This window comes from Heptranchias perlo, chromosome 22 (assembly GCF_035084215.1).
Source record: "Heptranchias perlo isolate sHepPer1 chromosome 22, sHepPer1.hap1, whole genome shotgun sequence".
NCBI lineage: Eukaryota > Metazoa > Chordata > Chondrichthyes > Hexanchiformes > Hexanchidae > Heptranchias > Heptranchias perlo.
The window spans coordinates 14,804,669-14,831,603 of NC_090346.1; the positions used below are offsets into that span (position 1 = coordinate 14,804,669).

At 46.0% G+C, this 26,935-nt stretch overlaps 2 protein-coding genes across 3 annotated transcripts in view; one reads left to right on the forward strand and one right to left on the reverse strand.

Moving 5' to 3' along the window:
* The window catches only part of LOC137340500 (hexosaminidase D-like), a 30,367-nt gene extending 21,280 nt beyond the window's left edge, over positions 1-9,087 (reverse strand). The window contains exons 1-2 of the mRNA XM_068002984.1: positions 8,887-9,087; positions 452-554 (exon numbers count right to left, since the gene is read on the reverse strand). Coding sequence (XP_067859085.1) covers positions 452-554; positions 8,887-8,902 — 119 coding nt within the window. The 5' untranslated portion in view covers positions 8,903-9,087. The remainder of the gene's footprint in view (positions 1-451; positions 555-8,886) is intronic.
* Positions 9,088-11,268: 2,181 nt separating this feature from the next.
* mlst8 (MTOR associated protein, LST8 homolog (S. cerevisiae)) lies at positions 11,269-25,865 on the forward strand. Of its 2 annotated transcripts, none has more exons than XM_068002985.1 (9): positions 11,269-11,442; positions 11,810-11,962; positions 16,962-17,013; positions 18,140-18,302; positions 19,323-19,398; positions 20,605-20,757; positions 21,046-21,170; positions 23,777-23,940; positions 24,942-25,865. In XM_068002985.1, the coding sequence occupies exons 2-9, from the start codon at positions 11,834-11,836 to the stop codon at positions 25,058-25,060; spliced, it is 981 nt and encodes a 326-aa protein (XP_067859086.1). In that variant the 5' UTR covers positions 11,269-11,442; positions 11,810-11,833; the 3' UTR covers positions 25,061-25,865. The 2 variants fall into 2 exon arrangements, with proteins under 2 accessions (XP_067859086.1, XP_067859087.1); XM_068002986.1 differs by lacking the exon at positions 11,269-11,442 and adding an exon at positions 11,449-11,590.
* The last annotated feature ends 1,070 nt before the right edge of the window (positions 25,866-26,935 follow it).

A 26,935-nucleotide genomic window follows, 5' to 3' on the forward strand; every position in this document is an offset into this window, starting at 1 on the left:
GAACCCGCAGCAAAATCAAACTACCGCCACTTCCTGCATCCACCCGCGGCCAGGCCCTGGACCCAGCTGTGATTGTGCCCGGTGCTGAGCTGACGCTACACCCCACTCAGATATTTTCTTCGACGGCACCTCCCAAACCAGTGACCTCCACCACAAGGACATGGGCAGCAGGTGCATGGGGATCACCATCACCTCCAAGTTCCCATCCCAAGTCACACACCATCCCGACTTGGACGTATATCGGCCGTTCCTTCATCGTTGCTGGGTCAAAATCCTGGAACTCCCTACCTAACAGCACTGTGGGAGCATATTCACCACACAGACTGCAGTGGTTCAAGAAGGCAGCCCACCACCGTCTTCTCAAGGGCAACTAGCGATGGGCAATAAATGCCGGCCTTGCCAGCGACGCCCACATCCAGAGAATGATTGAATTAAAAAAGATACAACTTACTTTAATGTGGAATATATCTTCAAGCCCGTAATTACTACAATCAGCAGGACCAAGAATCGCAACATGTTCATGGAGTTTATCCGTAACATGTCTGTCTGCATTCCTGCAGAAAAGAGAAAACAAGATCATTGATGCGAATTTTTAAAAAAAACTTCAATTAGCAGAATTTATGCTGCCTAAAATATAGATTTGCATTCATATAGCGCTCTATCACAACTGTTGTAATGTGGGAAATGCGGCAGCCGAATGGCACACAGCACGGTCCCACAAACAGAAATTGGATGAGCGATCAGTTATCCCATTTTGGCGGTACAGTCCCCACCACTTAAAACATCTACCTTTAAAACAGGCAGTCACTTATATCGGCTAAAAAACGATAACCATTAACCATTTGCACTAACATCAATTTCAAAGTTGCCAGTTATAGCGTTTGTAAACAATTTTACAACACCAAGTTATAGTCCAGCAATTTTATTTTAAATTCACAAGCTTTTGGAGGCTTCCTCCTTCCTCAGGTGAACGAGAGGAAGGAGGAAGCCTCCGAAAGCTTGTGAATTTAAAATAAAATTGCTGGACTATAACTTGGTGTTGTAAAATTGTTTACAATTGTCAACCCCAGTCCATCACCGGCATCTCCACATCACAGTTATAGCGTTGTAAGTGCTCCATTTATTTCCGGCAAATACAGCTGTGATTACTTACTAGTCCACACCTAGTTAAAGTGTACTGAATGCAAGAACAAACATCTGCAAATACCACCTCGTTAATGTTCAATTACTTTTTGTGTACGCCTAATCTCCTCTTAGTGGTATGGGCTTACAGTTTAAATAAAACTGCAGGTCATAGTGCAGCTACACAGAAGGTACATTCCTGTCGGCTACTGAAATAGCATTACCTCGTTATACCAGCCATCGCGTATAGCAGGCAAATCACGTTCGTATGAATGTGCCCATTATAAGCGGATGTGACTGTATTGGCTGAGGGCTGAACACTAGTCCTGAAAAAGTGCTTTTACATCCACGTGAACAGGACCTTGGGTTTAATCATCTCATCCGAAAGGCGCACTAAGCTGCCATGGGACGATGGCCACCTCAGTCGCATGAGCCTTTCGTAGAGCATAAGTGGCCAACCACCTCCCGCAACGCTGCCTTCAGGTGGCACCCGGAAGAAGTACAAGAGTAGATTTTTTTTTAAAAAGGCACCCAAGAGAAGCACAGTTTTAAGAAAGAGCAGGTGGATTGTGTGCATTTTGGATTTCACTAATAAAATAGAATGTGCATTGATTTGTTCCTAATGGAGGTTAGAGCTGCATAGGAAAGTGTTGTTGATGTCTTCACTCTTGCGATGACGATTAGCACTCATGTAGGAGCGAAGGGCTGCTGTGTTAGGATGAATTGTGGTTTGAGGGACTGTCCCTCTATTGGCAAGGGGTAGGAGGTAGAAGGAGGCAAGGCTGCGTTGTCGAATGTAGACTCCGTTCCACAGAAGTGAAGACTTCAGTGATGAGCTGCTGTTTTGCCTCAAGTAGGAAATTATACCCAGTTCTCCTTTGATCCAATCTGTAGTGCTGCTGTCAGTTAATGATAATGGCAGAAAAGAGTATGCCCGTAGGGAATGCCACACTTTCTCCGGAGGAGCCCAAACTCTGGGTGGGGTGGGGATCTGAAAATCTGCCGGTCATTTGACCCCGAGACCCTCTCACAGGCAGGTGTCTATAGACAGAATGCAAAAAAACCCAGAACATTTCCTACCTTCAGAAATCTGCAACAAAGATCTGCAGACTCTTTCTGTTCCTCAGTATTAGCTGATCCTGGCAGCTGCTGCGCCTGATACAATAGGTATGATTCACCCAAAGCGTAACAGCAGAGTCAAACCAGGCAACTCGCATCTGGATTTACAGGGTGGCAGTATGCAAATAAGGCCACTGGTGACTTGGCTGTTGTATCGTGGAATGGCTCCAGAAGAGTGAAGAAACTTGAGGGCACGTAGGCGCCATAAACAGTTTCCACATAGTTTCCTCGATGGAAAAATTTCCTGTGCCATTTTTGCGCCGATAATGCATCCAAAACCTATTGTCACCCACCAATTCCTTTGCCCCGCCGTTGGTGGCCGTGCCTTCAGCTGTCGAGGCCCCACGCTCTGGAATTCCCTCCCTAAACCTCTCCGCGTCTCCACATCTTCTCCACCAGGTACGGTAGCATACTGGTTATGTTACTGGACTAGTAATCCAGAGGCCTGAACTAATAATCCAGAGTCATGAGTTCAAATCCTGCCATAGCAGCTGGGGAATTTAAATTCAATTAATTAAATAAAAAATCTGAAATAAAAAAAACTAGTATCAGTAATGGTTGCTATGAAACTACCAGATTGTCGTAAAAATCCATCTGGTTCACTAATGCCTTTTAGGGAAGGAAACCTGCTGTCCTTACCTGGTCTGGCCTATATGTGACTCCAGACCCACAACAATGTGGTCGATTCTTCATTGCCCTCTGAAATGGTGAAATGGCCTAGCAAGTCACTCAGTTGTAAAAATCTCTACAAAAAGTCATAATAATAAGAATAAAACCGGACGGACTACCCATAATTGGACCACTAGGCACCGGACACGACAAAGGCAAACCAAGCCCAGTCGACCCTGCAAAGTCCTCCTCACTAACATCTGGGGACTTGTGCCAAAATTGGGAGAGCTGTCCCACAGACTAGTCAAGCAACAGCCTAACACAGCCATACTCACAGAATCATACCTTTCAGCCAATGTCCCAGACTCTTCCATCACCATCCCTGGGTATGTCCTGTCCCACCGGCAGGACAGACCCACCAGAGGTAGCAGTACAGTGATATACAGTCAGGAGGAAGTGGCCCTGGGATTCCTAAACATTGACTCCGGGACCCCATGAAATCTCATGGAATCAGGTCAAACATGGGCAAAGCAACCTCCTGCTGATTACCACCTACTTTCCTCCCTCAGCTGATGAATCAGTCCTCCTCCATGATGAGCACCACTTGGAGGAAGCACTGAGGGGAGCAAGGGCACAGAATGTACTCTTGGTGATGGACATTAAAGTCTACCTGTCGCAGATGCATCTGGCCACGACAGTAATGGGAGGAGTGACCACTGCACAGTGCTCGTGGAGACAAAGTCCCATCTTCGCACTGAGGACACCATCCACCATGTAGCACTACCACCGTTGCTAAATGGGATAGATTCAGAACAGATCTAGCAGCTCAAAAGTGGGCATCCACAAGGCGTTGTGGGCCAGCAGCAGCAGATTTGTATTCCAGCACAATCTGTAACCTCATGGCCCGGCATATTCCTCACTCTACCATTACCAATAAGCCAGGTGATCAACCCTGGTTCAATGAGGAGTGCAGAAGAGCATGCCAGAAGCAGCACCAGGCGTACCTAAAAATGAGGTGCCAACCTGGTGAAGCTACAACACAGGACTACATGCAAGCTAAACACCAGAAGCAACATGCTATAGACAGAGCTAAGCGATTCCACAACCAACGGATCAGATCAAAGCTCTGCAGTCCTGCCACATCCAGTCGTGAATGGTGGTGTACAGTTATACAACTAATGGGAGGAGGAGGCTCTGTAAACATCCCCATCCTCAACGATGGCAGAGTCCAGCACGTGAGTGCAAAAGACAAGGCTGAAGCGTTTGCAACCATCTTCAGCCAGAAGTGGCGAGTGGATGATCCATCTCGGCCTCCTCCCGATATCCCCACCAACAGAAGCCAGTCTTCAGCCAATTCGATTCACTCCACATGATATCAAGAAACGGCTGAGTACACTGGATACAACAAAGCCTCTGGGCCCCGACAACATCCCGGATGTAGTGCTGAAGATTTGTGCTCCAGAACTAGCCGCGCCTCTAGCCAAACTGTTCCGGTACAGCAACAACACTGGCATCTACCCGACAATGTGGAAAATTGCCCAGGTATGTCCTGTCCTCAAAAAGCAGGACAAATTCAATCCGGCATATTACCGCTCCAGCAGTCTACTCTCAATCATCAGCAAAGTGATGGAAGGTGTCGCGACAGTGCTATCATGCGATACTTACTCACCAGTACCCTGCCCACCGATGCTTAGTTTGGGTTCCGCCAGGACCACTCGGCTCCAGACCTCATTACAGCCTTGGTCAAAACATGGACAAAAGAGCTGAATTCCAGAGGTGAGGTGAGGTGAGAGTAACTGCCCTTGACATCAAGGCAGCATTTGACCGAGTGTGGCACCAAGGAGCCCTAGTAAAATTGAAGTCAATGGGAATCAGGGGAAAACTCTCCAGTGGCTGGAGTCATACCTAGCACAAAGGAAGATCTGATGTGGAGATGCCGGTGATGGACTGGGGTTGACAATTGTAAACAATTTTACAACACCAAGTTATAGTCCAGCAATTTTATTTTAAATTCACAAGCTTTCGGAGATTTTCTCCTTCCTCAGGCAAAACATTTGCCTGAGGAAGGAGAAAATCTCCGAAAGCTTGTGAATTTAAAATAAAATTGCTGGACTATAACTTGGTGTTGTAAAATTGTTTACAAAGGAAGATGGTAGTGGTTGTTGGAGTTCAATCATCTCAGCCCCAGGACTTTGCTGCAGGAGTTCCTCAGGGCAGTGTCCTAGGCCCAACCATCTTCAGCTGCTTCATCGGTGACCTTCCCTCCATCATAAGGTCAGAAATGGGGATGTTCACTGATGATTGTACAGAGCTCAGTTCCATTCGCAACCCCTCAGATAATGAAGCAGTCCGTGCCTGCATGCAGCAAGACCGGGATAACATCCAGGCTTGGGCTGATAAGTGGCAAGTAACATTCGTGCCAGGCAATGACCATCTCCAATAAGAGAGAGTCTAACCACCCCTTGACATTCAACGGCATTACCATCACCGAGTCCCCCACCATCAACATCCTGGGGGTCACCATTGACCAGAAACTTAACTGGACCAGCCACATAAATACTGTGGCTACAAGAGCAGGTAAGAGGCTGGGTATTCTGCAGTGAGAGACTCACCTCCTGACTCTTCAAAGCCTTTCTACCATCTACAAGGCACAAGTCAGGAGTGTGATGGAATACTCTCCACTTGCCTGGATGAGTGCAGCTCCAACAACACTCAAGAAGCTCGACACCATCCAGGACAAACCAGCCCGCTTGATTGGCACCCCATCCACCACCCTAAACATTCACTCCCTCCACCACCGGCGCACTGTGACTGCAGTGTACCGTCCACAGGATGCACTGCAGCAACTCACCAAGGCTTCTTCGACAGCATCTCCCAAACCCACGACCTCTACCACCTAGAAGGACAAGGGCAGCAGGTACATGGGAACAACACCACCTGCATGTTCCCCTCCAAGCCACACACTGACTTGGAAATATATCGCCATTCCTTCATCGTCGCTGGGTCAAAATCCTGGCCCACTACCACCTTCTCAAGGGCAATTAGGGATGGGCAATAAATGCTGGCCTTGCTGGAGACGCCCACATCCCATGAACAAATAATAAAAAAATACTATGCGACTGTGACTGTGGTAAACTATCCCTCCTCATTCTTCTTGACTTGTCTGCAGCCTTCGACGCGATTGACCGCACCATCCTCCAACGTCTCTCCGTCATACAGCTGGGTGGGACTGCGCTTGCCTGGTTCCATTCTTATCTATACAGCCGTAGCCATAGAATCACCTGCAATGGTTTTTCTTCCCACTCCCGCCCCGTTACCTCTGGAGTCCCCCAAGGATCTATCTTTGGCCCCCTCTTATTTCTCATTTACATGCTGCCCCTCAGCGACATCATCCAAAAACACGACATCAGGTTCCACATGTATGCTGATGACACCCAGCTCTATCTCACCACCACCTCTCACGACCCCTCCACTGTCTCTGATTTGTCACACTGCTCTTCCGACATCCAGTACTGGATGAGCAAAAATTTCCTCCAACTAAATATTGGGAAGGCAGGAGCCATTGTCTTCGATCCCCACCACAAACAATATTTCCTAGCTCTGACTCTATACCTCTCACTGGCCACTGTCTGAGGCTGAACCAGACCGTTCACAACCTTGGTGTCCTATTTGAGTCTGAGAGGAGCTTCTAACCACATAGCCACTCCATCATCAAGATTGCCTACTTCCACCTCGGTAATATCGCCTGTCTCTGCTTCTGCCTCTGCTCGCCTGCTGCTGAAACCCTCATCCGTGCCTTTGTTACCTCTAGACTTGACTATTCCAATGCTCTCCTGGCCGGCCTCCCATCTTCCACCCTCCATAAACTTGACTCATTTAAAACTCTGCTGCCCATATCCTAACTCGCACCAAGTCCCATTCACCCATCACCCCTGTGCTCGCTGACCTACATTGGCTCCCGGTCCAGCAACACCTCTATTTTAAAAATCTCATTCTTGTTTTCAAATCCCTCCATGTCCTCGGCCCTCCCTATCTCTGTAACCTCCTCCAGCCCTACAACCCTCCTAGATCTCTGCGCTCCTCCAATTCTTGCCTCTTGCGCATCCCCAATTTTAATCGCTCCACAATTGGCAGCCAAGCTTCAGCTGCCTAGGTGCTAATCTCTGGAATTCCCTCCCTAAACCTTTCTGCCTCTCTCTACTCCTTTAAGACACTCTTTAAAACCTACCTCTTTGATCAAGCTATTGGTCACCTGTCCTAATCTCCTTATGTGGCTCGGTGTTAAATTTTGTTTGATATTCGCTCCTGTGAAGCGCCTTGGGACATTTTACTAGGCTAAAGGTGCTAAATAAATGCATGTTGTTGTTGTTCCGTTGATTTCAAGTCTACCCCAGGGAAACAGTTCAATGTCTCATTCAGAAAATTCAGAAAAGGTTTAGAATTCAATTCCAGCTGTCAATTAATCCCAATTAACTTCTGCGATTAACGCGTTCATTTTTTGGGAGTTTTTTTTAAAAAACGCGTTAATCGCGGAAGTACCTACGTAGGAATTTTATGTCAATTTCAATTGCCCTGACACAATCAATTCGTTGGCCCCCTGGGCCCATCACATTCAGAGCTGCCTGCAGTACACCTCACAATTCCTCACCATGTTGTTCTGCGCATGTGTGCTGTTGCCATGGTGACAGTAGAAAGGAAAAGAAATGACTTACATTTATATAGCAACCTGAACAGCCTCAGGACATCCCAAAGCACTTTACAGCCTATGAAGTACATTTTGAAGTGTAGTCATTGTTGTAATGTAGGAAACGTGGCAGCCAATTTGCACACAGCAAGCTCCCACAAACAGCAACAACAAATAATCTGTTTTAGTGATGTTGGTTGAGGGATAAATATTGGCCAGGGCAGCGGACAGAACTCCTCTGCTCTTCTTCGGATAGTGCCATGGGATCTTTTACGTCCACCTGAGAGGGCAGACTGGGCCTCGGTTTAACGTCTCATCCGAGAGACGGCACCTCAGACGGTGCAGCACTCCCTCAGTACTGCAATGGAGTAGAGTGAAGGGCTGGTCTCATACCCAGCCTCTAGCTAACACCTTCCAGTAACCGAGGCCCAGAGCCGGATTAAGAATTCTTGGGGCATAGGCACCAAGAAAATTCAAGGCCTCTCCACCACCCCCATCTCCTCCTGATCCATTAAAACAAACAAGTAGTGAAATGCATGCAGAAATGGGCCTGTAGATTGTTTACACACTGCATTAATAATAATAAAGCATACCATATCACAATGAAAAGAAACTGCGTATTTGCACAGGCCGGGGGTCCTATAGACCCATGTGTTAATCCGCCCCTGCCAAGGTCCCATATTTCAGTGTTTCCTTATGGACTGTAAGACACATTCAGGGCAATGGAAGGAACTACCCAGGGCAACTTGCATTGTGTCAGCCATTTGGATATTCAAGTCCAATGCCACACAACAGGCTCACTCATCACTAGCTGCTTAATCCAGATGCTCCTCGGCCAACTGGCATGCCTGCTCTCTAGGGTTGCCCACACTGGTTGGACATATTCCTGGAGGTTTCATATATGACTGCCTGCTTCCCGCACCGCCCCCCCCCCAATCTCCATAACTAATAAAAGTGCTCAAAGAAAATGAAAAAAACGCCACATTTTTTTAATGCCCCTGTGATTTTTCTGTCGGGTTTGCTCGCAACAGTGACCAGGAGATTCATCTTTAATTCCTGAAAGGTTGGCATCCCTTCCACTGTCAGGGATGATTCCCACTCCAAGGGGTAAGTAACCCTGTGAGAGGTCAGGTGTTGGCCAGAACATTCCCACCTTGTAATCTGCCAGGAATCCCAGGATATGGCTCTGGGATTTTGGGATATTCGGCATTAAGTTGTTATTTAAGGCGGTCGGGACTCCTCGGTGCCCGGAAGCCCGGGTCTGTGGGAAGAGGTTGAGTCACTAGGGTCTTTCCAAGACTCTTGACCGGTGCTGATGGGGTCCTCTCCCGCCCCCAGCCCCGGATACTCACCCCTTCCTCCAAACATCTTCACTCGCGAGTTCTGCGGCTACCGATCCCCATCCCGTTCCTCTTCCGCTTCCCGCAGCCCATTTAAAGCACCCGCGCCGAGTCACTCCGACCGCTTCCTCCCTCTCTCTCTCTCCCCCCGCCTGCCCAGCTCCGTCTCTGCTCAGCCCATTCTCTCCTCCCGGGTGCCGGCAGCGCTGCTCCCTGATCCCCGCGGCCCTGCCATTTACCGTCCTGGGACCGAAATTCCGCTCACCTGGGCACACCTGCCTTAAAGGGGTAGCGCTAGGTGACTGCATCCAGGAGATCGGCTGAAAAGTATTTAATTTACAAAAACATTCAATGCAGAAAAATATTCATTTGTAAAATATTCATATCTATATTTTTAACCTATATAAAATGTACTGACCTATAAAATAACCTCTGATTTCAGTGAAGCATAGAACTGGGGGATTGAAATGTTCACCCTGTGGGCACGTAAACTGGAAATCACCCAATTCTCGACTTCGCCTTCAAATAAAAACAGAAAATGCTGGAAAAGCTCAGCAAGTGAGGCAGCATCTGTGGAGAAAGAAACAGAGTTAACGTTTCAGGTCGAAGTCCTTTGGTCAGAACCTGTCTTTAAATATTTGTGTTGTGTGGTTGAAGTGTCCATTGAACTGTATAACATTGGGGTGGAGTACTGGTGCCTATGTGACTGGTACTGAGGGTAGGAGCAATTGAGGTAATGAATTGCCTTTGTGTAGTTTCTTATCACATGTTTGCAACCATTCCAAAATGCTTCATATACAGTGATTTTATTGTTAAGAGTTTCACACAAAAAGTGTAGGTGTACAATTTCAATGTATTTACAAAGGGGAGTGAACTTCCTGTGGTACAGAAAGAACTTGCATTCATAAAATGCCTATCATGATCTCAGGACATCCCAAAGTGCTTCAAAGCCATTTAATTACATTTAAAATGTAGTCACTGTCGTAATGTCGGGAAACACGGCAGCCATTTTGAGTACAGCAAGGTCTCACAAACAGCAATGAGATAAATGACCAGATAATATGTTTGTTGGTTGAGGGATAAATGATAGCCAGGACCCCAGCAGAACTCTCCTGCTCTTCTTCAAAAAGTGCCATGGGATCTCTTATATCCACCTGAATGGACAGACAGGGCCTCAGTTTAACGTCTCATCCAACAGTGCAGCACTTCCTCAGTGCTGTACTAAAGTGTCAGCCTGGATTACATACAATCTACTACACAGAAACATGCCTTTCGGCCCAACTGGTCTATGCCGGTGTTTATACTCCACACGAGCCTCTTCCCATCCGGTCCCATATCCCTCTACTCCCTTTTCCATTAAGCCTTCCCTTAAATGCAACAGTTTTGTCTGTTTCAACCACTCCATGTGACAGCGTGTTCCACATTGTCACCAATCTCTATGTAAAAAAAATCCTCCAAAATTCTTTACTTGATCGTTAGTCACTATCTTATATTTTTGCCCCCTCGTTCTGACTCACCCGCAAATGGAGACATCTACCCTATTGATCCCCTTCATAATTTTAAAGACATCTATCAGGTCTCCTCTTTTCCAGAGAAAAGAGCCCCAGCCTGCTCAATCTTTCCTGATAGTTTCATCCTCTCAATTCTGATAACATATTTGTAATTTTTTTCTGCAATTTGTCCAGTGCATCAATATCCTTTTGAGAGTAGGGAGACCAGAACTGCACACAGTTCTCCAAATGTGACTTAACCAAGGTTCTACATAAAATGAACATTACCTTCCCTACTTTTGTATTCTATCCCTCTAGAAATGAACCCCAATGCTTTGTTTGCACTCTTTATAGCTTTATCAACTTGTGTTGCTACTTTTAGTGATTTATGTATCTGCATTTCCAGAATGCTAGGCTAGTCGAGTTAACGCTAGGCTCGGTAAATTTGTTGCCAAGTTGGGTGAGTAGGAGCACCAGAAGGACAAGCCTACTAGTACTGATACACCAAATAACAATACTGATTACTGAGAGCCACACCCTGCTCTGAAACATCAGAGAAATGTTAGAAGTGACATGAACAATTAGTAAGAGTGACTCAGATGACAAACAAAGTTAACCACGTAATTTTGGGTTCACTGCTAAGAGTCAGATACATTAAAACATTTCTTGCTTTTTCAAACCAAAATTAGTGATTTTTGTCTCTTAACTCATTGCATATAAGGCAGTGTCTCACCATCCTGCACTGCCATGGGTGATGGTCCCCTGCCACTCATGACTTTAGTTAAGTGGAACAGGGGAGGTCCAGATCAGTCGGTTTGATACCCAGAAATTGTAACTATGGGGTAGTGGGGCCACTTTAATTTAATAAACATCTCGGAGCCCAAAGTCCAGCAGCAGTAACTCTCCTATCAGAGATTCCCAAGGGACCAACTGGGTCCCTTACCCAGCCCGCCGACTATTGAGTGGGAGGGCGGAATCGGCTGCTCCAGCGGACCGATTGATACTGGGCGCTGCGGCAGGTCGGCGGGTTTAGTCGAGGGGACCGGTGGACACACCGAGAGACGGACCAGGCCTGGCGGTGAGTAAACACAGACCTGGCGGAGAGCGAAATGAACAGCGGGGATCGGCAGCTCAGCTCTGGCGGACCGCTCGCTTCTAGTCGGTAGCTGCAGTGGTGCAGGCCCGAGCGCCAGGTGTTGGAGTGAGCGCGGTAGAGCCGAATCCGGGTAGGGGAAGGAGTGGGCTTTTACTACAATCCGGCAGCCCATAAATTACCAGATTTTATTGAATTCAGTTTGCCATGATTTGAACTTACGATCTTTGTGTTTCTAGTCCAGTTCCATAGCCACTATACTGCCATACTGGCAAAAGTTGGCAACGTTAGGGCGAACGACTGGGGTGGTTGACAGCTTTGGCAGTGATGCTGATTTATTTTGTTGTTGCAGGTGTGACTGATCCAGGCGGACACCATGAACCCAAGCCCGGGCACCGTGGGCAGCGACCCTGTCATCCTGGCCACTGCTGGCTACGATCACACCGTCCGCTTCTGGCAGGCGCACAGCGGCATCTGTACCCGGACTGTGCAGCACCAGGACTCCGTATCCTTGCATAAGAGATAGGAGCAGGAGTAGGCCATTTGGCCCCTCAAGCCTGCTCCGCCATTTAGTGAGATCATGGCTGATCTGATTTTCACCTCAACTCCACTTTCCCACTCTTTCCCCATATCCTTTGACTCCCTTGTTGATCAAAAATTTGTCTAACTCAGCCTTGAATGTATTCAATGACTTAGTCTCCACAGCTTTTTGGGGTAAAGAATTCCAAAGATTCACGACCCTCTGGGAGAAGAAATTCCTCCTAATTTCCGTCTTTAACTGGCAACCCCTTATTCTGAGACGATTCCCCCATGAGGGATAACATCCTCTCAGCATCTGCCCTATCGAGTCCCCTCAGAATCTTGTATGTTTCAATAAGATCTCCTCCCATTCTTCTAAACTCCAATGAGTATAGACCCAAGCTGTTCAGTCTTTCCTCATAGACAACCCTTCCATACCCGGAATCAACCTAGTGAACCTTCTCTGAACTGCCTCCAATGCAAGTATGTCCTTCCTTAAATAAGGGCACCAGAACTGTATGCAGTACTCCGGTGTGGTCCCACCAGCACCCTGTACAGTTGTAGCATGACTTCCCTGCCTCTATACTCCATCCCCCTAGAAATAAAGGCCAGTATTCCGTTTGCCTGCCTGCTGCACCTGTATGTTGACTTTTTGTGTTTCATGTACGAGGACACCCAGATCCCTCTGTACCACAGCATTTTGTAGTATTTCTCCATTCAAATGATATTTTGCTTTTTTATTTTTCCTCCCAAAGTGGATGACTTCACATTTTCCCACATTATATTCCATCTGAGCAATTTTTGCCCATTTGCTTATCCTGTCAATATCCCTTTGCAGACACTTTGTTTCCTCAACCCAACATGCTTTTCCACCTATCTTTGTATCATCAGCAAATTTGGCCACAAGACACTCTGTTCCTTCATCCAAGTCATTGATATGTATTGTAAATAGTTGAGGCCCCAGCACTGATCTCTGCGGCACCCCACTAGTTACAGATTGGCATTTTGAAAATGACCCTTTTATCCCAACTTTGTTTTCTGTTAGTTAGCCAATCCTCTATCCATGCCGGTATATTACCCCCAACACCATGAGCTCTTATCTTGTGCAGTAATCCTTTATGTGGCACCTTATCGAATGCCTTTTGGAAATCCAAACATACTGCATCCATTGGTTCCCCTTTATCCACCCTGCTCGTTACTTCCTCAAAGAACTCTAATAAATTTGTTAGACATGATTTCCCCTTCATAAAACCATGTTGACTTTCCTTGATTGTATTATGAGTCTCCAAATGTCCTGCTACTATTTCCTTAATAATGGATTCTAGCATTTTCCCCAATGACAGATGTTAGGCTAACTGGTCCATAGTTACCTGCTTTCTGTCTCACTCCCTTCTCGAATAGGGGTGTTACGTTTGCGGTTTTCCAATCCGCTGGGACCTTTCCAGAATCTAGTGAATTCTGGAAGATTACAACCAATGCATCTACTATCTCAGTAGCCACTTCCTTCAAGACCTTTGGATGCAAGCCATCATGTCCAGGGGACTTGTCAGCCTTTAGACCCATTAGTTTACCTAGTACTTTTTCTCCAGTGATAGTGATTGTTTTTAGTTCGTTCCTCCCTCCCCTTTGCCCCTTGATTTTCTACTATTATTGGTATGTTATTAGTGTCTTCTACTGTGAAGACAGATACAAAATATCTGTTCAGTTCCTGTGCCATTTCCTTGTTTTCCATCATTATTTCCCCAGTCTCATCCTCTAAAGGACCAATGTTTACTTTAGCTACCCTCTTCCTTTTTATATACTTGTAGAAGCTTTTACTGTCAGTTTTTATATTTCTTGCTAGTTTACTTTCATTTATTTTCTCCCTCTTTATTATTCTTTTAGTCATCCTTTGCTGGTTTTTAAAGTTTTCCCAATCTTCGGGCTTACCAGTAATCTTTGCCATGTTGTATGCTTTTTCTTTTAACCTGATACCATCCTTGACTTCCTTAGTTAGCCATTGTTGGTTCACCCTTTTTGTGGAGTCTTTCCTCCTCACAGGGATATATTTTTGTTGCTAGTCGTAAAATATCTTTTTAAATATTTGCCAATGCTTATCCACCATCACACCATCTAATCTGTTTACCCAGTCCACTTTAGCCAATTCCGCCCTCATTCCTTTATAATTGCCCTTATTTAAGTTTAGTACAGTTGTTTCAGACCCAAGATCCTCGCTCTCAAACTGGATGTGAAATTCTATCATGTTATGATCACTGCTTCCCAATGGATCCTTTACTTTGAGATCATTAATTAATCCTGTTTCGTTACCCATTACCGGATCTAAAATGGCATGTTTCCTGGTTGGTTCCCCGACGTATTGGTCTAAGAAACTGTCCCTAATACACTCTATGAACTCCTCCTCAGGGCTATTTTTGCCAGTTTGATTTGTCCAATCTATGTGAAAGTTAAAATCGCCCATGATTATTGCATTACCTTTTTTACAAGCCCCGCTTATTTCCTGATTTATATTTTGCCTTACAGTGTAGCTACTATTAGGGGGCCTGTATACTACTCCTACCAGTGATTTCTTTCCCTTGCTATTTCTTACCTCCACCCAAATTGAATTGACATCTTGATCTTCTGAGCCAAGATCATTTCTCACTATTATACCAATTTCATCCTTCATTAAAAGAGCTACCCACCACCTTTACCTTTTTTCCTATCCTTCCGAAATGTTAAATAACCCTGATTATTTAGCTCCCAACCTTGGTCATCTTGCAGCCACGTCTCTGTAATGGCCACGAGATCATACCCATTTGTTTCTATTTGTGCCGTCAATTCATCTACCTTATTACGAATGCTGCGCGCATTCAGATAAAGAAGTTTAAATTTTGTCTTTTTACCATTCTTTCCTACCCCAGCCCCTTTTGCTAGTGCACTCTTATGTTTGTATGCTCTGTCCCTTCCTGACACACTCTGTTTATCATTACCCCCTTCACTTTCCTGTACTACTTCCTTGTCTTTTCTCTTTATCAATCTAAACTTCGCCCCACCTGAGCCCTCCCCCCTCTATTTAGTTTAAAGCCTTCTCTACTGCCCTAGTTATTCACTTTGCCAGAACACTGGTCCCAGCATGGTTCAGGTGAAGCCCGTCCCAACGGAACAGCTCCCTCTTTCCCCAGTACTGGTGCCAGTGCCCCATGAATCGAAACCCACTTCTCCCACACCAATCTTTGACCCACGCATTCATCTCCCAGATCTGATGCAGCTCGGTCTCATTCTCCATCCCAGCTGAATGTCAGCAGGTGGAGTGGTTCATGGAAAATTGGGCCCAATGACATTTAGTGTAGAAAGCAGCTGTACTCATCCCATGAACACCAGTACAGTAAAACTCCTGTGGTTACATCAGAGAGGTGTCTGCCATGGTATAGTGGGTGCACCGTAGCCTCTGAGTTAGAAGGTTGTGGGTTCAAGCTTCACTCCAGAAACTTGAGCAATGAGGAATTGCTGCACTGTCAGAGGTGCTGTCTTTTGGATGAGATGTTAAACCGAGGCCCCGCCTGCCCTCTCAGGTGGATGTAAAAGATCCCACGGCACCATTCTAAGAAGTGCAGGGGAGTTATCCCCGTTGTCCTGGCCAATATTTATCCCTCAACCAACATCCCTTAAAAACAAATAATCACATTGTTTGTGGGACCATGTTGTACGCAAATTAGCTGCCACATTTCCCACAGTACAACAGTGATCACACTTCAAATGTTCTTAATTGGTTGTAAAGTGCTTCGGGACATTGAATACTCCATAGAAAAGATACAGCACAGAAGGGGGCCATTCGGCCTGTCGTGTCCGCGCTGGCTCGAAGAACAACTAGGTGCCCATTCTAATCCCACCTTCCAGCACCCGGTCCGTGGCCCTGCAGCTTGCAGCATTTTAGTTGCAGGTCCAGTTACTTTTTAAAAGAGTTGAGGGTTCCTGCCTCTACCACCAATTTGGGCAGCGAATTCCATACACCCACCACCCAAAAGTTTTTCCTCATGTCCCCTCTAATCCTTCCGTCAATCAGCTTAAATCTATGTCCTCAAGTTCTTGAACTCTCCGCTAGGGGAAACAGGTACTTCCTGTCTTCTCTGGCTGGGCCCCTCATAATTTCGTACACCTCAATCAAGTCTCCCTTCAGCCTCCTCTGCTCCAAGGAAAACTACCCCAGTCTATCCAATCTCTCCTCATAGCTGCAATTTTCAAGCCCTGGCAACATTCTTGTAAATCTTCTCTGCACTCTCTCCAGACCAATTACGTCCTTCCTTTAATGTGGTGACCAGAACTGCGCCCAATACTCCAGCTGTGGCCTTACCAGCGTTTTATACAGTTCCACCATTACATCCCTGCTTTTGTATTCTATACTTCGGCTAATAACGGAGAGCATTCTGTATGCCTTCTTCACAACCTTATCTACCTGTACTGCCACCTTCAGGGACCTGTGCACATGCACTCCAAGGTCTCTCACTTCCTCTACCCCTCTCAATATATTCCCGTTTACTGCGTATTCCCTTTTACTGTTTGCCTTCCCTAAGTGCATTACCTCACACTTCCCCGGGCTGAACTCCATTTGCCACTTTTCCACCCACTCCACCAACCCATTGATATCTTCTTGGAGTCTACAGCTATCCTCTTCACTATCAACTACACAGCCAATTTTTGTGTCGTCTGCAAATTTGCCAGTCATGCCCCCTACATTCAAGTCCAAATCATTAATATATACCACAAACAGCAAGGGACCCAACACTGAGCCCTGTGGCACACCACTGGAAACGGATTTCTCAGTGACGTCGTGCTCAGCAGCACTGTTTCGAGCCACTGGAACGCCCACCTTTTCCACCACCTATAGTCACGAGGTGAAGAGACAGCACCAGTGAAACTTTCAGTGAGTTACTTGTGTTAAGAGCTGGATCTGTGAATTACTGTAAATTCCTGCTTTGTTTCTTCAGCTTCCTTAACAAAGTTCCCAGCAGGTGAATGCCTTGGAAATCACCCCGGACCGCAGCATGATCGCAGCAGCAGGTAAGCGGAATGGCAGGCACCTGTGCGCTCCCATCCACTGATATTTGATGGGCCAGCCCTGTGGATCATGACCCCTGTACCACACTGTGAAATGTATTGTTATTGACTTCCTTATTAATAGTGAAACTTCAAACACAATTTGACACACAATGCCTTCTGTGTAGTTGAAATGGAATTAGTATTTGAAGCAGCCTTAATTCCCAACATTAGGGACACTAAGTTTCTTCCCCAACCACACCAGGAAAAAAAACCCAAGCAGTGCCATTAATATCTCTATAGCACTCATTCCTGAATCAATACTGATCCAGTTCTTCTTTAAGGAGGTCAGTGATCCATCCTCTGGGGATTTGTTCCACATATCCACTGCCCTATGGGAGGGGGAGGAACATAGCAACAGGAGTAAGGCTTTCAGCCACTCAAGCCTGTTCTGCCATTCAGTTAGATCCTGGCTGATCTGTATCTTAACTCCATCTACCCGCCTTGGTTTCATAACCCTTAATAACCTTGCCTAACAAAAATCTATCAATCTCAGTTTTGAAATTTTCATTCCACTACCCTTTGTGTGAAGAGGTGCTTCCTGAAATCACCCCTGAACGGCCTAGCTTTATTTTAAGGTAATGCCCCCTTGTTCTGGACTCCACACGCCAGAGGAAATAATTTCTCTCTATCTAACCTATCAAATCCTTTAATCATCAATTCAGATCACCCCTTAATCTTCTTTACTCAAGGAAATGCAAGCCTAGTCTATACAACCTGTCCTCATAATTTAACCCTTTTTATTCTGGTATCATTCTGATTGGGGAGGGAGGGGGATGTTTTTTTTTCTAATCTCTAACCTTGCTCAAGGCTGGTGAATTTTGTACTTGTATCCTGAAACACGAAATCACCTTGAAAGGTAAAGTTGAGTGGCATTAGTGGCCAATCAGAGAAAGGCCTGATGCATCTTGTTTTGCCTTATTTTGTGTCCACTATTTGTAACATAACAGGGACTCCATTTTGGCCTTGTTGCTGCTCAGTCTTATAGCACAAACCTCGACTCGGAGCCGAGTTAAACTGTGTAGATAGTGCTCATACTGCTTGCGCATCTGGCGAAGTGACACGTTTCCTTTTTTGGCCCATCTTGTAGGTTACCAGCACATCCGAATGTACGACTTGAATTCTAACAACCCGAACCCAGTCATCAACTACGACGGGGTCAGCAAAAACATCACCTCGGTGGGGTTCCATGAGGATGGGCGCTGGATGTACACCGGTGGGGAGGACTGCATGGCGCGAATCTGGGACCTCAGGTATGTAACAGGCGACCAACAACAAGGTGTCAGCCTAGGCTTAGTGGGCAACACTCTCTCCTCAGAATCAGACGGTCGTACGTCCAAGTTCCACTCCAGAGACTTGAGCATAAAATCCAGGCTGACGCTCCCAGTGCGGCACTGAGGGAGTGCTACACTGTCGGAGATGCCGTCTTTTGGGTGAGACAATAACCGAGGTCCTGTCTGCCCTCTCAGGTGGATATAAAGGATCCCATGATTCTAAGTAGAACAGGGGAGTTCTCCCCGGTGTCCTGGCCAATATTTTTCCCCCGACCAACATCACTAAAACAGATTATCACATTGCTGTTTGAGAGACCTTGCTGTGTGCAAATTGGCTGCCACGTTTCTGAAATTCCAACTGTGGCCTCACTTCAAAAAGTACTTAATTGGCTGTAAAGCGCTTTGGAACGTCCTGAGGATGTAATAGGTGCTATACAAATGCACTTCTTTAATAGTCAGGATTGGGGGGAGGCTTTTAAAATTAAAAGAGGAAAAGAACAGCCATCCTTAGTCTATCCCCAACAATGAGACCTTGTCTCTAAGGTAGGAGGAGCTGAGTAATGTGATTGGAAAGAAAAATTAAAGTGATCGACTGTCACTCACTAACCGAAGGGGACAATCCTAACTGGCCTCTTGTTGGAGTAGGAATGCTGTCTCATGGAGTGAAGGGACAGGGTCCACACACATTGAGCTCCTGATTTCTATTGTGCTGCTGTGGGCAAAAACCTTCAAGGTCAATAAATAGTTTTACTTGCTATATGGAAGCTGGGATAACTGCCTTCTGACTCCCTTGCCTTTTTCCAAGGTACAAATTTCTGCTCAGTCAACACCCCACAGGTGGGCAGGCTGTGAATAGAGTCCCAGAGAGACAGGGAGCTGCAAGTCTGCAGATGGCTGGAGGGTGAAGTGGAGGTGGGTCCCTGAGCGCTGGCCATATCACGTGTACTGCTGCTCCAGTCCTTCTAAAACTTGAACTGAAATCCTTCTCTCTCTCGACAGGTCGCGTAACCTGCAGTGTCAGAGAATCTTCCAGGTCAACGCTCCTATCAACTGTGTCTGCCTGCACCCCAATCAGGTAAGGTACAACATTACCCAGCACCAAAGCTGCAGACAGGCTTTGTCTTTCCACCCACCCTGAGAAGCTGAGGGTTGTGGTCTCCAGTGGAGACGTGAAAAGGGGTGAAGCTGAAAATCCGTGCCTCACTTTTCCCACAGTATGCACTGCCTGCCACAGTGTGGCGCTGCTGCACTTTGCAAAGTCTGTCCATAGTCTGTCGGTATTGATTGAACCTGTGACGTAACATGACCCGGCCCACCCTGATCCGACCTGACCCGGCCCACCCCGATCCGACCTGACCCGGCCCACCCCGATCCGACCTGACCCGGCCCACCCCGATCCAGCCTGACCCGTCCAATCTGAACTACAAAATCACAGTCTAAAGAGTTAAACAGTTAGCCGAGTCCTATGAAAATGAAGCTGTTGGATAGGATTGAATGGTACGGTAGTGGTAATGGTTATGGTGCTACACCAAAGGTTGTGAGTCCTGGTAGCCGTGTACGGCGAGGACAGGATCAGTTTCAGCTGTGGAAAACTGTGTAACTGAATTCAATAGATCTGGTCATTCGTGGGGTAGTATCAGAAAAAATGACCATGACAAACCCAACAGGTTCACTAACATCCAGCAGGGAAAGGAACCTGCACTGTCTTCTCCCCCTGCTCTTTGAAAGACCTATTCAATTAGTCTCACTCCCCTGCTCTGCACTTTTTTTTTTCCCTTTTCAAGTATATATCCAATTCCCTTTTGATAGTTACTATTGAAACTGCTTCCACTGCCGTTTCAAGCAGTGCATTCCAGATCATGACAACTTGCTGCTTAAAAAAATTCTCCTCATTTCCCCTGTGGTTCTTTTGCCAATTATCTTAAATCCGTGTTGTCTGATTACTGACTCTCCTGCCAGTGGAAATAGTTTCTCCTTATTTACTCTATCAAAACCCTTCATGATTTTGAACACCTATTAAATCTCCTCTTAACCATCTCTGCTGTAAGGAGAATAATCCCATCTTCTCTAGTCACTCCACATAACTGAAGTCCTTTATTCCTAGGGGATGTCTGATTTTTCATTGTTGAAATTGTCGGGCATGCCACAACATTAATGGCAGCAGCTCTAGGAGTCTTCAAGTGCTCGCCCTCCCCATCCTCACTGAAGTGTAAAACTCTGCTTTGGAGACTCCTAACCACGTGGATTGCGTTCATGGGATTTTGCTCCTTTTGTTTCGCAGGCAGAGCTGATTGTTGGTGATCAGAGTGGAGCCATTCACATCTGGGACCTGAAAACTGACCACAACGAGCAGCTGATTCCTGAGCCAGATGTTTCAGTCAATGCAGTTCACATTGATCCAGACGCAAGCTACATGGCAGCAGTCAATAGTTCGGTAAGTGACCTAGAACCGAGACAGCAGCGTAGATAAGTGTGACTCGCAAGTGAGAGCTCTTCTCTTCATACCATACTCCAAACCAGACTGAGGCACTGATTAGAGCGGACGGGTCGGGATTCACAGTGCCAGTAGCGGAGACAGGGCCTATGGCATTGATTGGAGCCATGGTTATGAGATCCACAGAGCCAGTGGCTGGGCTGGGATCTGCAGAGCCAGTGGCCCAAATGACGCCTGTTGGTTTGTGCCTGACTGACACCTCCTTGTTTCTCTGCTCTTTTTCTCCAGGGTAATTGTTATGTCTGGAACCTGACAGGCGGGATTGGCGACGAAGTCACTCAGCTCATTCCCAAGACAAAAATCCCAGCTCACAAACGCTATGCTCTCCGCTGCAAGTTCAGCCCTGATTCCACGTAGGTCATTTCCTTTATATGACATCCTAACTGCTACCAAACTCTTGCTGGTCAGTATCTAAAGTGGGGGAGGGGTGTCGGGGCAAGATACTTTGTCTTTTGCCCACTGCTAAGAGCCCTTTCCACATGCAAGACCCTGCTTCCTGTGAGCCCAAATGTGACCATATTTACAAAGTCACCTGCAAAGAAGCATAGCCTAGGTGAACAATAATCCTGCTTGCAGTGCAAGTGTGCAGTGGAATCAATAAATCCAAACTTCTGATGGACAAGTAACACCCTGACCGATTGTATCAACAGTCAGGTTTATTAGAGACAAAATTAAACAAAACCAATAGCAGATTTCACCAGATTATAATAGAAGACTTGATTTCTCACCAGTACTTTAAACCTATTTCAAAATAATAAACATCTCAAAACTTTGTAGCATACAGCTAGCTTAAAAATTAATTTATGTTGTCTCCTTTAAAGTTTAGTGTAAGACTAGACTTAGTGAAATTATTCCCCTCCGAGCATTGGGCTGGAGCAGTGGGCTTTCCCTTTCAGTACTCGCCATCAATATGCTTTACTCCACCAGTTCAAGTACATGGTGGCCCTGCTGCTTCTTTTCCTCGTCCCTCAAACTTTATGTAGAGCCAGCAGTGACAGTCCTCTGGTTGGCGCTTGGCCTCCTCGTGCTTCTGGCGCTCCTTGTGCTCCTTGGAGCAGGGGGTTTTCCTGTTGTTCCGGCCGACATTCCTCCCTCAGTTAACACCGTCAAAAACAGATTAGTGGGTCATTCATCTCATTGTTGTTAGAGGCATCCTGCTGTGCATAGATGGTTGAAAAGTTTACCTACATAACAGTCACAACATTTCAAAGTAATTGGTCATATGTGAAGCACTTTGAGACGTTTCTAGAGAAGTGCTAAGGTGCCTTTTAAATACAAGCCTGTCTTCCATTTAAACTGTGAAGTGTCAGTGCAACAGCCAACTGAGAAGAGAGCGCTACTAATTTGGCAATAAGAGCAAAGGTGTAATAAATCCTCTTTTTATATCTTTGAATGTATAACAATTCATCTTAACGTGCTTGTTACCTGATTCAACCATAAGAGTTTAGGCCCCATAATTTCTGTTTATAGAATCAACGAATATGTCAAATGCAGTGGAATTCCTAATGCCCGACTTCATTCAGTGTGGATACTAGCTCTGAATTTCTGCCTTGCGGTGAACTGTTGAGCTGAATATTAATGGGTGTGTGTAACAGTTACTTGAACTTGTTAATTGCTTGTTAGCGGCCAGGCCAGAAACATTGCTCGAAATCCTGCTGCTTAATGTTTAATCAGGATCTGCACAAGAATCTGTTGTAATAAAAGCTGGTGATAAAGCTTCAATGACTGCTGACGGAGTGAGTTACTGAGGTGTACCAACTCCTCCTCAAACTAGTGCTCAACTAGTGCTGGAGATCCTGTTTTGATGTCATCTCCTCGCGATGGGTGCCGGGGAGCGTGCGGAGTGCGCGCGACAAGTGGACAGGCGGAGAATACTGTGCAGCCACAACTCACTCAGACTGGACCAACATCGGCACAACTCACTGTCAGCTTCCGTTCGGAGGGAGGGCTGTTGCCTGGTCCTGACTGATAGTTGGCGTGTTTCCATCAGTTTTCAGGGCTTGTGCTGCTTGTAGAGTCTTTGCCTTCTTTCCTTTCTTTGCAGTGTCTATTTTTTGGCGATAGCTTTTGTCCCCAGTACTACTACTCCTGTTGATTTAAATCTCCCCCTGCCTCGCACTTTTTCTGTTCAGTCCTCCGACTAAACAGTGGTGGAACACGGGACCAACATCCAAACGGAGCTGAAAGAATAAGGAGCAGCACAAGCCACTAAAAGGAGACCCTGTCGGAGCCAAATCACCCCGTCCAGTGGGTTTGCCACCAGCATCAAAACTTTCTGAATATATCTAAGAAGGCTGAGGCTAACCAGCCATCATATGTATTATAGAACAATCCCTCTTTAACTCCCCCTGTCATTGTATATTACATCAGCCGTGGCTCAGTGGGTGGCACTCTTGCCTCTGATTCAGAAGGTTGTGAGTTCAAGCCTCACTCCACAGATTTGAGCACAAAATCTAGGCTGACACTCCAGCACAGTACTGAGAGAGTGCTGTCTTTTGGATGAAACATTAAACCAAGGCCCTGTCTGCCCTCTCAGGTGGACGTAAAATATCCCGTTCCACTATTTTGAAGAAGAGCAGTGGAGTTCTTCCCGGTATCCTGGCCAACATCACTAAAACCGATTATCTGGTCAATATCACATTGCTGTTTGTGGGACCTTGCTGTGCGCAAATTGGCTGCCATGTTTCCTACATTACAATAGTGACTACACTTCAAAAGCACTTCATTGGCTGTAAAGCACTTTGGGACATCCTGAGGTCGTGAAAGGCGCTATATAAATGCAAGTCTTTCTTCTATGGGTTGGTTCCACTTTAACTCACCCCGTTAATGTGTGTTATATAATAATCCTGCTTTAACTCATCCTGTTAATACGTATCCTAGAACAATCCCATTTTAAGTCCCCTGTTAATTTGTATCATATTACAGTCTCATTTTAAGCACTGTTACTCTTTCCTGACAGACTTCTTGCTACATGCTCAGCTGACCAGACCTGTAAAATATGGAGGACTTCAAACTTCTCTCTCATGACCGAGCTTAGCATCAAGAGCAACAACCCAGGAGAGACATCGCGGGGCTGGATGTGGGACTGTGCATTTTCTGGCGATTCGCAATACATTGTCACAGGTAAGAACTGTACTATCCAAATAAGGAACTGGTTCCATTTCAGCACTATTTACATTGGTGCTCAGAACTGCTGTTGTATTAATGCCAGATTTCACACAGATTGATGATGAGCTACTCCAGTTTACAGTTTAATTCCTGGAAGAATTTGCGATTTGGACCTCTGAAAGACATCATGGATTCCTTGTTTTACATCATGATGCCAAAGTGAGACCTCATGGGCTTGAGTAGTGGGAGTTGGAAATGTCACATGGGGGAATAGTTTGGAGATATAGTGAATTTGGAATAAGGCTCCATTCGTGGCTTGAAGACTTTACGTACTCTGCTTTATTATTCACTTTTTTTTAGCTGTGGCTCACCTCTCGAGTCAGAAGGTTGTGGGTTCAAGTCCCTACGCCAGGGACTTGAGCACATAATGTAGGCTGATACTCCAGTGCAGTACTGAGGGAGTGCTGCATTGTCTGAGGTGCTGTCATTCAGATGAGATGTTAAACCGAGGCCCCATCTGCCCTCAGGTAGATATAAAAGTTCCCAAGGCACTATTTTGAAGACTAGCAGGGGAGTTCTTCCAGTGTCCTGGCCAATATCTATCCCTCAACAAACATCATTAAAACAGATTAACCGCTCATTTATTTCATTGCTGTTTGTGGGACCTTGCTGTGCGCAAATTGGCTGCCATGTTTCCTACGTTACAACAGTGACTACACTTCAAAAGTACTTGATTGGTTGTAAAGTGTTTTGGGATGTCTTGAGGTCATTAAAGGCGCTGCATAAATGCAAATTCTTTCTTTTAAAAGCACGTTAACCAGACCAAGCTGCTCAGATGGATCAGTGACTTTACTCAGCAAGTGGGGCTGCTTGTGGGGGGCAGAGGGGGTTTGCAATTGAATTACCTCAAGACATTTGTAAAGCATGTTGACATGATTTTAATCTAGAAGTTAAAATTTTGACTGAATGGAAATTCTTTGTGCGTTGAAGGGTAATGTTCTTCTTTCCACTCGCAGCCTCTTCAGATAACCTTGCCCGGCTGTGGTGCGTAGAGACGGGCGAAATTAAACGAGAGTACAGTGGCCATCAGAAAGCTGTCGTGTGCCTGGCCTTCAATGACAGTGTACTGAGCTGAAAAGTTCCAAAGGAACCTGGATCCCTCCCCTCTTCCATTCTCCCATCCCTTTGCTCACCCCATTCCCTTTCCCATTCCAAGCGCTCATTGAAATGAATCCTTGTCGGAGTCATTTTTGGGAGTCTCTATGAAAAGAGGAGTTCGATTGGAGTTGCTGAGGGCTGGAACGTTTCTGTGGTTGCTGTAGGCATCGACATCATCACATGACCTGTGAGACATCAACTACTGGGGCAGTCAGTAAGCCTCAGTTCTAACACCAGGATTTCAGTGAAGCACAGTGCTGGGTGAGTGAAATTTTCATACTGTGTCCACCTGAACTGTGAGAAACACCCAGCAGCACAATTCTAGATTCTATCCTTCCAAACTTGGACTGTCTGGAGCACATTGTGAGCTTTATAACACTGGAGTGAAGTATTGGTGAGTACAGGTCTATCACTGGTGGCATCGATGGGAGTATTTTGAGGAGATGAGTTAAGAATATCTTGTGCAACGTTAAAGTGTATTGTCTCCAGAGTGACTTTTCCTGCAGTGCACCATTGATCCAGTAGAGAAGCTTGGAAACAGCACTGCATTTCCAGTTTATTTTCACTCCTACTTGTGGTGAGGGCCGCGATGGAAGCGTTTGGTCTGCAGCAAGTGGGCATTCAAGTCTAGAGCCAGAAGGCCAGGCGCCTAACAACTTGTGCGCTGAAACAATATGGAACAATGATTTTACAAAGCAGTCAGTGAGTGCCAGAATCGTTAATCTGACGCTGTGTAAAATCATTAAAACTGCACACAAATAAAAAAATATTTCTACACCTAACTGGACACTGGCTTCATTTTTTTTGTGCGAGGGGATAGGGGTATTACAAGATTGATATGGTGAGCTGCCTCCTTCTAAGTGACTGAGTAAGAACCAATTCCTTTCTATCCTATAGGATGTCAAGGACTTGGAGAGGGTGCAGAGGAGATTTATTAGAATTATGCCAGTGATGAGGGACTTCAGTTATGTGGAGAGACTAGAGAAGATGGGATTGTTCTCCTTGGAGCAGAGAAGGTTAAGGGGAGATTTAATAGAGGTGTTCAGAATTATGACTGGTTTTGATAGATTAAATAAGAAGAAACTGTTTCCATTGGCAGGAGGATCGGTAAACAGAGGACACAGATTTAAGATAATTGGCAAAAGAACCAGAGGGGAGATGGAGAATTATTTTTACGCAGAGTTGTTATGATCTGGAATGCACTGCCTGAGAGGGCGGTGAAAGCAGATTCAGTAGTAACTTTCAAAAGGGAATTGGATATGTACTTGAAAAGGAAAAATTTGCAGGGCTATGGAGAAAGAGCAGGGGAATGGGACTAATTGGATAGTTCTTTCAAAGAGCCAGCACAGGCACAATGGTCCGAATGGCCTCCTTCTGAGCTGTACGATTCTATCTCCAGCTTCCTGTTATTGTTTCTGAATAGCTGCCGTATTTTTAGAACCACCATCCGGCGGTCCTGCACCCGCTGTTTGATCTGGGACCCACCCACCACATCCCATGAGGTGTCACAGATCACATGGACCCTGTCCGCAATGTGACGTGTTTCTCCCCACTCCCCCACCCCCCCCACCTTTCCAGTTAAGACTTCTTTGGATTGAGTATCCAAATTGAGTTCAAGTAAAGGAGGACCAACACAGTACTTTTAAACAAATCTTTATTGAAGTATTAAACCCAGTGAATAATACAGGTCCTGTATCGACACCAAGGCACTCGTACAAAACAGGTGGAATTCATTTCAGTATGTGTTATTGCATCTGATGCAGATCTCACCTGGAACAGAAGGGTGCTGGTGTGTGCGGAGTGATGTGGCTCAGTCAACCTGCAGCTGGTCCTCGTGATTGATTACGGGCAT

What these genes read in the sequence shown, in the direction of transcription:
- mlst8 (XM_068002985.1), top strand. Translation starts at nt 11,834, where the DNA reads ATGAACCCAAGCCCGGGCACCGTGGGCAGCGACCCTGTCATCCTGGCC. An exon ending in CTGTGCAGCACCAGGACTCC is followed by an intron (nt 11,963 to 16,961) that starts GTATCCTTGCAT and finishes CAAAGTTCCCAG; the next exon opens with CAGGTGAATGCCTTGGAAAT. An exon ending in AAGTTCAGCCCTGATTCCAC is followed by an intron (nt 21,171 to 23,776) that starts GTAGGTCATTTC and finishes CTTTCCTGACAG; the next exon opens with ACTTCTTGCTACATGCTCAG.